This window comes from Orycteropus afer, unplaced genomic scaffold (assembly GCF_000298275.1).
Source record: "Orycteropus afer afer isolate SDZICR_OR568_19922 unplaced genomic scaffold, OryAfe1.0 scaffold00248, whole genome shotgun sequence".
NCBI lineage: Eukaryota > Metazoa > Chordata > Mammalia > Tubulidentata > Orycteropodidae > Orycteropus > Orycteropus afer.
Window position 1 is genome coordinate 3,553,686 of NW_006921835.1, and position 11,309 is coordinate 3,564,994.

Genomic DNA, 11,309 nt, shown 5'->3' on the forward strand with positions numbered 1-11,309 from the left:
GATCTCCATATCTTAAGAAATTTCATCATTAATATTCTTGGTCGGATAGGTGAATATGCAAGTAGTAAAGTGGTCAAAACCTACAACAAAAGCTATTCTCCTATTTTTTTTTCTCTCCCATTTTCTTCATTCGTGGTCTTTTATTTTCTAATGATTTTTAAACTAAGAAAATTCTCACATCACTAAATATTTCCCCACACTTGCTAGATATGAAGGCATCCTTTATTTTACTCAATGCTGTTGAGTCGGATCCGACTCATCGTGACCCCTCCATGGGTCTGAGGCAGTATCACTACAGAGGTAGATTGCCCAATCAAAACAAATACATTCTAGAGAAAGCGTGTAAATCCATTTTATGTAAAGGGAATAATTATACTACAGTTTTAAGGACCTCTGCCCTGAATCTTATTGCCATAGTGAAGAATGTAGAGAATATTTTGGTCATGGAATAGTAACCCACGAAATATCTATTTTAAGAATTTTATTTGGGCCTCTGGTATTTTCTAAAAAAAAAAAAAAAAAAAAATACCCACAGGTTTAATGGGCCAGCTCTCAGTATAGAACTGGGTCAAAAAGTAAATTAAGCTAGCCAGATGTTGCTATCTGAGGCTGAAAGGAAAAGCCAGAAGCAAACCAAGATGAATAGAAATTAAAATATGAAACATCCTAGAATAGAAAATTAAAATAAATCCATATTCTATTTTATGCCTGTAAGCCTGTTGGATTTATTAAAAGATTGAAGCTGTGTCTCCTTCACTCAGCTAATGTCCCCTGCATCCAGTAACAGCAGTGGTTCTCTCTCACCTTCCTCTTCCTCTGACTGTCTGGTGAGCCGGGGAGGTCCTGGCAGGAGCCATGTAGCCGCTCTAAGGAGTCGTTTTGAATTGGAATATGCTCTCAATGCAAGGTCCTATGCTGCCTGTTCCCAAAGGTAAGTGGTAATTTAAGTAACAGTTGCACAGTAAAGCCAGATTCCAAAACCTGATCATGATAATCACTAAATTTGATTACTATCAATAGGGGATTGATTACCCCCTCAGCAAACTTTGAAAGAGGAGTTTTGAGTCCATTTTTGTTTTATCATGACCAAAAATTACACATTTTACTCTCTGTTCATTTTGGTACTTTTAATTATAAGAACACAGCCATTAACTGTGGCATAAGCAAGACCCTTCAGCTTAAGAGAGACAAAAAAAAAAAAAGAGAAAAATTATTGAAAGATTCTGGTGTTATCTTACAGAATCCAAGGAAGAATCTCTTTTGTAGGAACCAGGAAACAGTTTTGATGACCTAAAGCATCAGGGGTTCAGGGTTCTCTATGGCCTATGGCAAGCTCTGACATCTACATGTCTCAGCTCCTGATAGATAGTCTCTTTGTCTCTCAATTAATTGTATAGTCTCAAGGAGAAATATATCAGTCATCTGTCGCCACAATAATTCTATACAAGGCATCCCAAGCCTCAGTGATATATAACCAAAGGCTTTTATTTCTTTTTCATATATGTGTAGGTCAGTCAGGATTTTGATGCATGCAGTATTGGGAGGGCCTGATTTTGAGTTTCAGGATGTGTCCAGGTCCACTCATCCTTGTTGGATCAGCAGACACCTGACAAACATTCTTCTAATGGACAAAAGCTAGGGGCACAAGAGGACAAGCCCAATTTCACATGAACATTTAAAACCTTTTTGGCCAAATTTCCCCTTCTGACGTTCCAGTGACAAGTCGCATAGCTGAGTTCAATCTCCATAAGGAGAGGAAATATACTGTCTCTTCTGGTGAGAATTTCAAAGTCACATGACAAAGGGTAAAGATAAAAGAAGGTAAGGAATTAGGAATAAAAATACAGTCTACATAAGAAAGAATATGAGTGCCCCTTTCTGGATCAAATAACCATCTCTAGTCCAAGAATATGTGGTTGAAGGGGGAGGTAAGGGTTACATTTCATTAATTAATAAAAATACGGCTGCCTGCAGCTCTTGTTTTGGGTGGAGAGCAGAAAAGGCAGTGACTGTGAGCTTGATGAATACCCTAGAAAATTCACATTGCAACCCACAAAAAAACAGGAAATACTGGCTTAAATGATCTTCCCTTCCACATGAACTCCAGAGCATTTGCACACAAATCCAGTTATACACGTGCACTTATACACATACATACCTACACATACACACTCATTCACATACTCTACCATTCAAGTAAAAATACTTAATATCTTTAAGGTGCAGTAAAGATTATCTGGATTAGCAAGGATTTTATAACCAAAAAAAAAAAAAAAAAACTACCATGGAGATGATTCAGACTCGTAGTGACCTTATACCATCTAGAAAATGCTACTACTGCTTTTTTAGCTATAGTTACTATATTCCTGATATGATTAAAAAAAAAAAGAGTTCAGCTGCAGCTATGAAGAAATAGGAGTCTGAAGCATGAACCTTTAATCTATGGAACACTGTGAAATTAAGTATCATTGAATTTGATTGATAACCAGGTAAACTGGAAACAATTCTTTATTGAATTCCAGGTCCTCACTTAATTCCATTAGAAGCCCATAGGCCAAGATTAGATTAGATTTAGTTGCACCATGGTCTTCTAGTTCCATCTATTCTTTTTCTTGTAGTTTTTGTTTGTTTGTTTGTTTTGTTTTTTAATTAATCCTCCAAAGGATCAGATTCTCATATTCCAACATACACAGTCAACTAAAGTTTATCCACTTGAGCTGGAAGTTTGGCAGATCTGAAGGTGAATTTCAGCTTTGACATTTACCAACTCAATGTCCTTCATCAAGTTATTTATGCCTCTTATGTAAAGTATAGATAACTATGCCAGCTCTTATGATTTTTATAAAAAGAGGTGCTACTGTCATAGGAGTGACAGTGATTGATTGAAAGTTGCCAGCAGACCTGAACAAAGGATACAAGTTCCTCTAATGTAGGTATGCCACAAACTTATAACACATAGCTAAGTATACAAAATGAGAGGCATTGCAGCACTCTCAGTTGGGCAGTTTGGGTGGGGGAAGGATATACTGTCTCTGGCTTTCAAGAATCCAGAGAGGTACACCATTGCTAATAAAACTTCTCAAAGTAGGTGAGTAAAAAACATCAAGTCTTTTGAGATGCTCCCTTTGATATTAACTAATCATACTGATATTAATGAATCATTCTGGCCATTCCTAACTATTATAGAGATTCTGATAAATGTCTGTCTGTCTACCATGTGAAAGTTGCCAACATATCACTGAGTATTTGCTTCAAGGATGAGCTGAAGGGCAGTTTGTTCATAGTACCATCCCTCTAGCAAGCTGAGTTTTTAGACAGATTGACATCAACTCCAGGAAAAGGTAAAGCACTTACCTAAGCTGTAAGATGCATTAAAACAGGAATGATGTCTGCTTTATTCATTATTATATCCTTAGTACCTAGTAGTGTGATTGACATAAAATCAATATGCAAAAATATTTGTTTAGTATATAAAGAATAAAGAGTTGGATACATTAGCTCACTGCAAGGCAAGTTAATAATCTAGAGCATAATCAGTGAACAGGCTTTACCTATTTTTCTATTCATTTTAACAGCTATCACTATTGAGCACCTACTACATGCTGAGCACTGTTTTAGACATCTCATTAAGCCTAGAAAAAAAAAAGCTACCATCAAGTTGCCTCTGATTTATAGTGACTTGATGTATGTCAGAGTAACAGTGTGCTCCATAAAGTTTTCAGTGGCTGATTTTTCACAAGTAGGTCATCAGAACTTTCCTCCAAAGAACGTCTGGGTGGGCTTCCAATCTTTCTATTAGCAACTGATTGTATTAACCATTTGCTCTGTATAGTGACTATCATTAAGCTTTATTGTTAGTTACCATCTAGTTGGCCCCCAATTCACGGCGACCCCATGTGTCACAGAATAGAACCAAGCTCCATATAGTTTTATTGGCTGTAATCTTTACAAAAGCAAATTGCCAGGCCTTTCTTTCATGGCATTCCTGGGTGACTTTGAACTGCCAATCTTTTGGTTGGTATCCAAGTGCAAACTTTTTGTGCAACCTAAGGACCTCATTCAGCCTTAGTAAGTAGGTATTCTAGTTGTTATAGATGAGGAAACTGAGACTCAGAAAGGGTAAGCAACTATTCCAAGTTTATTGAGAACAAGCAGTCAGTGGAGCTAGAATTCTCCTGTGCTTCCTGACTTCCTCTGGCATAGGAGGTTGCACTTTACAGAAGATAGATATGTTTTGGAATACTTCTGTATGCTGGGCTTCTTTCAATTTCTTCTGGAAGTTGGTCAGAGAAAGAATTATGCTACTCCTCCCAAGCCTGCTTTTTCAGCTTATAGTATATGAAAGGCAGAGGAAGTGAGACAAGAGATCAATAGATATTTAAAAATCAAAGAACCCAAGGATACAGGAACTGATGAACGAAGTCCAGCAGGGCCATGGGTTTAACAGCCTGTAAGACAACAGTTCTCAACTTTGGATGCACATTAGAATCACCTGGGCAGCTTTTACAAATCCCAATGCCCAGAACCAATTAAATAAAAATCTATGAGGGTTGGACCTGGTCATTGTAGTGTTTTCACGCTTTCCAGGTGGTTCAATATACATCATGCTTGAGAAGCGGGCTTCAAAGATATGGAACAAAGCTAAAATGCTAACCTACCAGAAACTCTGTGGGAAAGTGGTGTAGCTGATGGGATAAACAAAAGAGGAAAGCAAAGTAGAGGTGAAGCAGTAGCTGTGACCCAGGAGAAGAACATCTGAAGGCTGATGATCTGTTTGGTTTCTCCCAAAAGTCCTCATAACGTATGTGCTAGTAACCTATGATCTATAGGGCATCCTGTTAACCTTCTACAGATAAAGTGTATGATTTCTTAGCCTGGCATGTGCTTTTGAAAAACGCATATATGGTTTGGCCTGCATTCTCTAAAAAAAAAAAAAAACTCACTGTTGTTGAGTCAGATCCAACTCATAGTGATCCTTCCTTGGGTTTCCAAGGCAGTATCACTGCAGAAGTAGATTGCCCAATCTTCCTTCAAGGAGTGGCTGGTGGACTTGAACCTCCAGCCTTCTGGTTAGCAAATGCCTTAGGCACTACACCACCAGTACATAAATATGTTGTTATTGTTATGTGCCATCGAGTCAGACCCGACTCATAGCGACCCCTCCTTGGGTTTCTGAGGTAGTATCACTACGGAAGTAGATTGTCCCATCTTCCTTCCGAGGAGTGGCTGGTGGGTTTGAACTGCCAACCTTTTAGTTAGCAGTCAAGCATATTTCTAATTCTGGACCAGGGAGTCCTCAGCAATGACTTGAAAATGGTGCATTTATTGCTAGTTTTCAGTTACAGAGTTTACAGAGTGGAATTTTGTAATGTTCAATTTAATGTTTTTAGCTTTTGAGGTTTTTTGTTTGTTGGTATATTTGTCTCTAAGGGTTATTATTTTTCTTCAGAAAATAAATTCCAAGGTGTGACAGTATTCTAGAATTTACTGATTCTTATTGAAATCACCAACTGAAACTCTGTGAAGCATAGAGATCGAGGAAGGCACCCTTGAAGCTCTGCTTTTTTGAAAACTGTCTCGTGTCTCTAGATATATTTGGAAAACTAAGCATGTGGCGCTTGCTCCTCCCACAGGGTCTGAAGTTTCCCATCTTGCACATGGATTACATCATGTAAATTTAGAAATGACAAAGTGATACACAACCTTTCAGATGCGAAAACCAATTAGTGTTTGTGTGGGGCTGGGCTCTGAGAATAGAACACTGTAACCTAGTTAGCTGTCCAGAAGAGGAAAACCAGAGAGCCAGAGCCTGGAACTTTAAAAACAGATGCATTTGGAATTAACTTTTCACATTGCAAAAGGGTCTATCAAAGGGTTCCTTTAAATAGAAAGCTTGCCTGGTGCACTTAGAATGCAATTCAATTTATAAAAGTTGAATATAACATAAAGTTTTAATTTATACATAGTATTTCTGGAATACAATTGTGTAAGATAATAGCAGCATGAGATTGAAAGTCCTAGAAGGAAAGAACAAAAAAGTAATGGGATCATGTCCACTTGCTGATATGGGCCAGGATGTTTATTAAGTAACAGAGTCCATGTTTCCTCCGCATCCCTGCCAGTCAAACACTCCCCTCTTTAATCTCTCACGTCTCCTACATACACTCAGGTTCCTCAAATTCCCCTTTCTCCCAGTCCTTTCATCCTGAACTTACTTCCCTTGCTGAATTTCCAGGCCTGAGCATCACAATCAGTAGTTTGAACACAGTGCTCATGACCACCTTATACCTCTCATACCTTGTTTCTTTCATCCCATTGTTTCTTTTCTATGCTTTTCCTTGTGATTTCAGAAATCTCATGGTTCCAACTCACATATATATGTGTCTATGTATATACATAAAATAGTTACATATTATGTATATACGTGTGTGTGTGTGTAGTTGCTAGGAGGTGTAAATAGTTAAGCACTCAATAGGCAAAAAGTTGGCAGGTCGAACCCACCCAGAGATGCCTTGGAAGACAGGCCTTTTGCTTCCAAAAGGTCACAGCCTAGAAAACCCCATGGAACAATTCTAGTTTGCACACAAGGGGTTGTTATGAGTCCAAATCACCTTGATGGCAACTGACAATAATCAAAATCAATCACCTGTCTCTCAGTTGGTCGTACTGGAGTGGCTTGTGTGTTGCTATGGTACTGGAAGCTATGACATTGGTATTGCAAATACCAACAGGGTCATCCCTGGCAGGCAGGTTACTACAGAGCTTCCAGACTGAAACAGACTAAGAAAGAATCACAACAGAATGGTGTCCAACACAGTACTATGATCATGAAGAGGGCAGAAAACCAGGTAGTGTTTCATTGTGTTGTGTATGGAGTTTCCATGACTTGGAGTGGATTCAGTGGCAACTAATAACAATATGTACATATAATGTGTATTGTAGATATTGTATATATGTATATACCAAAAAAACTCACTCTCATTGAGTTGATTCCAACTCATAGCTACCTCCATTGGGTTCCCAAGGCAGTAAATCTTTATGGAAGTAAATTGCTCCATCTTCCTTCTGCAGAGGTGCTGATGGGTTTGAACCACCAACCCATATATATACAATATATACATATGTAAAATGTATGTACAACTACCTATTTACCTATCTATATATATACACACACACTGTAGATCCTCAAGCCATATGTCCAATTTTGACCCCTCAGTTTCCTAGATTTCTCCTGATCCAGCTTCTTCATGCCCTAACCCACCTAACCCGGCAGTGCCAGTATGTAGTATTCCAATTATATGATTGTTGTTGGTATGTTGTTAGGTGCTGTCTAGTTGCTTCTGACTCATAGTAATCCTACGCACAACAGAAGGAAACACTTCCCGGTCCTGTTCCATACTCACAATCGTTGCTATGCTAAAGCTTGTTGTTGCAGCCCTGTGTCAATACATCTCATTGAGAGGCTTTGTTTCTTTCTTACGCTCTGCTTTACCAAGCATAATGTTCTTCCACAGGAACTGGTGCCTCCTAGTAACATGTTCAAAGGACATGGAAAAGTTTCACTATCCTTGTTTCTAAGAGCATTGTGGCTGCACTTCTTCCAAGACACATTTGTTTGTTCTTCTCTCAGTCCATGGTATATTTAATTTCCTTTGCCACCACCATACTTCAAATACATCAATTCTTCTTTGGTCTTCTTTATTCATTGCTCACCTTTCATATGAATATGAGGTGATTAAAATTGCCATGGTTTGAGTCAGGCATACTTTAGTCCTCAAGATGACATATTTGCTCTTTAACACTATAAAGAGGTCTTTTGCAGCAGGGTTGCCCACAGCAATATGTCATTTGATTTCCTGACTGCTGCTTGTGTGGGTATTGATTTTGGATCCAAATAAAATGAAATCTTTGACAACTTCTGTCTTGTTTCTGTGTATCATGATATTGCTTATTGATCCTGTAGTGAGGACTTTTGTTTTCTTTATGTTGAATACTAAAGACTACAGTCTTTGATCTCCATCAGTAAGTGCTTCAAATACTCTTCACGTTCAGTAAGCAAATTTGTGTTATCTCCATATCACAGGTTTGTAAATGAGTCTTCCTCTAATCCTGATGTTGTGTTCTTGTATCATCCAGTTTCTCAGAGTATTTGCTTACTATATAGATTGAATAAATATGGTGAAAGGATACATTGCTGATATACACCTTTCCTTATTTTAAACCATGCAGTACCCCTTTTTTTCTTTGACTGCCTTTTGGTCTATGTACATGAGCCCAGCTAAGCCTTGTGTGATTCTCATTCTTCCCAATGTTATCCATAATTTGTTATGACTATCACAGTCAAATGCCGTTATAATCAGTGAAACACAGGTAAACATCTTTCCTTCTTTCAGTTCAACAAACTGACAGATGACTGGTGGAATTATATGATTACCCTGCTGAAAAACTTTCAATAATTCCAAATTAGCTCTAATATTGAATAAAGTTTTCATCCTGGTATCCAAGGTCATCAGAGATAAACATGGCCAGTTTATCTCCCACTGAACATCATATATTCCAGTGGTTCCAAACAGAAAGTGATAGTGCCAGGCCCCTCTCCTAATATTCATTCCAGAGTTTCCAACTATGTGAAGCACATGTGGGTAGTCATAATGACTAGGAAGGTGCTATCAATATATTGCTGGGCTCAGGCCAGAATGCTGAACTTCCTGCAATGTTTTTGAAAATACCACAAAGTGAAGAATCATCCTGCACAAATATTAATAACATCCCTGGTGAGGCCCACTACAGACAAAGTAGAAGTTCTTCTATTTCCCATATTCACCCTCTGTTTAATCTACTGTCATGCATATTCTCTTTTTTTAGCTTTGAAAGTACCTCCCCAGTCTTGTCAAAATATCAATCAGCTTTCAGTCATTACCTCAACTAGTTTAATCACTTTGTCAACAGGAAGAGTTTTCTGGGGATATCCTACCTCAAACTTGCTTCACTAAAGGCTGAATACTGTGTGCCACTTTATGCACTTACCTTATTTTGTCTCATAATTATTTGTGTCTTACCCACCAACCACTCCCTGGAAGGAAGATGGGACAATCTACTTCCGTAGTGATACTGCCTTGGAAACCCAAGGTGGGGTCACTATGAGTCGGGTCCTACTCGACAGCACATAACAACAACAACAACAACAACAACAACAATTCCCCATTAGCTTATAAATATTTTAAGGATAGAAATTTTATTCCTTTTCTGTTTTTGTTCAAGTGACTATAATATCTCAAATATTGTTTAACTGCATATGGTGAATATTAAATACTTTTAATTGTAATAAGTTGGAAAGTCATTAGTTGGTCTATGCATACTGTGCTTTGTATTTTTGCCTTTTGAGTAAAACTCTTTCTCTCAGAGTAACTGACACCTACATTCAAGTTCAGGAGCTCTGGTAGCGTAGTGCCTAAGGCATTTGACTGCTAACCAGAAGGCTGGAAGTTCAAACACACCAGCCACTCCTCGGAAGGAAGGTGGGCAATCTACTTCCATAGTGATACCATTTCAGAAACCCAAGGAGGGGTCAGTATGAGTCGAATCCCACTTGATAGCACATAACAGCAACAACATTCAAGTTCAATTCTGTACTTGTTCAAAACTAATAAACAATCAATTGTTTAAACTCTTTAAAGGAGCTCTGGTAGCATAGTGCCTAATGCACTAGACTGCTAACCAGAAGGCTGGTGGTTCAAACCCACCAGCCACTCCTCGGAAGGAAAGTTGGGCAATCCTACTTCCGTAGTGATACTGCCTCGGAAACCCAAGGAGGGGTCGCTATGAGTCTGGGCTGACTCCATGGCAAATAACAACAACAACAACATGTAACCCTGGTGGCACAGAAGTTGAAGCCCTTGGCTGCTCACCAAAAAGTCAGTGGTTACCCACCAGCTGCTCTGATGTAGAAAGATGTGGCAGTCTGCTCTGGAAAGATTATAGCCTTGGAAACCCTATAGGCCAGTTCTATTCTGCCCTATCAACTTTAGTCAGAATCAACTTGACAGCAACTGATTAAAAATATGCATATATACATAGAAATTGAGAGAGAGAGAGAGAAATTTAGTTTAAAGTTTAGCTCATATGATTGTGGAGGCTAGCAAGTCTAAAATCTATAAGTGAGGTTGGAAACTCTGTAGTCTTATGTCTGAAGTCAGTAGGCCAGGCAGTGGATTGTATGACGGCTTTTTTAGCACTTATATCTACTGGGATTTATATTCATAGCCATTCATTAACTTTTTTTTTTTTTTTACACTAGCTTATAAACATGATGAAGGAGCACTAGTACTATAGGGCCTAAGACATCTGACTGCTAACCAGAAGTTTGACAGTTTAAACTCACCAGCAGCTCCACAGCAGGAAGACAGAGCAATCTACTTCTGTAAAGATTTACCACCTCAGAAAAACAGTGGGGGGTCACTACGGGTCAGAATCAACTTGATTGCAGTGAGTTTGGTTTGGTTTTTATAAACATGATGAGGACATGAACTTTGCCTCTCCACATGCTGTTGTATCTCCAGTAGTTAGAACAAATGTATAGCACAAGGGTAGGTAATAAATACATATTTGTGAAATGAATGTGATAGTGTTTCCATGAGTATTATGCCATTTAATCTTCATAGCAGTCTTGTGAGGTAATCCTCATTGTTTCCATTTTTCAGATGAACAGACTCAATGTAATTACTTTGTGTGAATCTATTGAAAAAACAAAAAACTCACTGCTATCAAATGGATTTCCACTCATAGCAACCCCCTTTGGGTTTTTTAGGTGGTAAATCTTTATGGAAGTAGATTGCCCAGTCTTCTTTCTGTGTAGTGGCTGGTGGGTTTGAACCACCAACCTTCTGTTTATCAGTCAAATGCCTTAGGCACTATGCCACCAGAGCTCCTTATATAGTGTGAAACTATACAGTAGATAAATGGTAGCTAATATTTGAGTCTGGACCTTTCTGTGGTATTTCCATTACACCATGATGTCTCTGGAGACTGAGCTTGGCCAACTGTTTGAATTACCTTGAAGAACCAGAAAGTCCAAGTGTCAGATTTGAGTTTTGAACGTAATCACAGGAGCTATCCATAGTACTGAACTACCTTCTGTTACAGCTCTGCCATATCCAAGGGAACACATTTTCCTCCCAATCTATAGCCAACACAGCTTTTGATTGCAGGATAAAGTTCCTTTCCCACTCTGCTTCTGATAATAGCCATTTTGTTTTCATTTACACCTGCTCATTGTTGTTGTTGTTGTTAAGTGCCGTTGAGTCGTTTCC

At 38.5% G+C, this 11,309-nt stretch overlaps 1 protein-coding gene across 1 annotated transcript in view; it reads left to right on the plus strand.

Moving 5' to 3' along the window:
• LOC103204430 (serine/threonine-protein kinase TNNI3K) overlaps positions 1-11,309 on the plus strand; it is a 661,050-nt gene that overhangs the window by 574,863 nt on the left and 74,878 nt on the right. Inside the window, exon 25 of the mRNA XM_042782150.1 lies at positions 762-931. Within this exon, the coding sequence (XP_042638084.1) occupies positions 762-931 (170 nt within the window). The remainder of the gene's footprint in view (positions 1-761; positions 932-11,309) is intronic.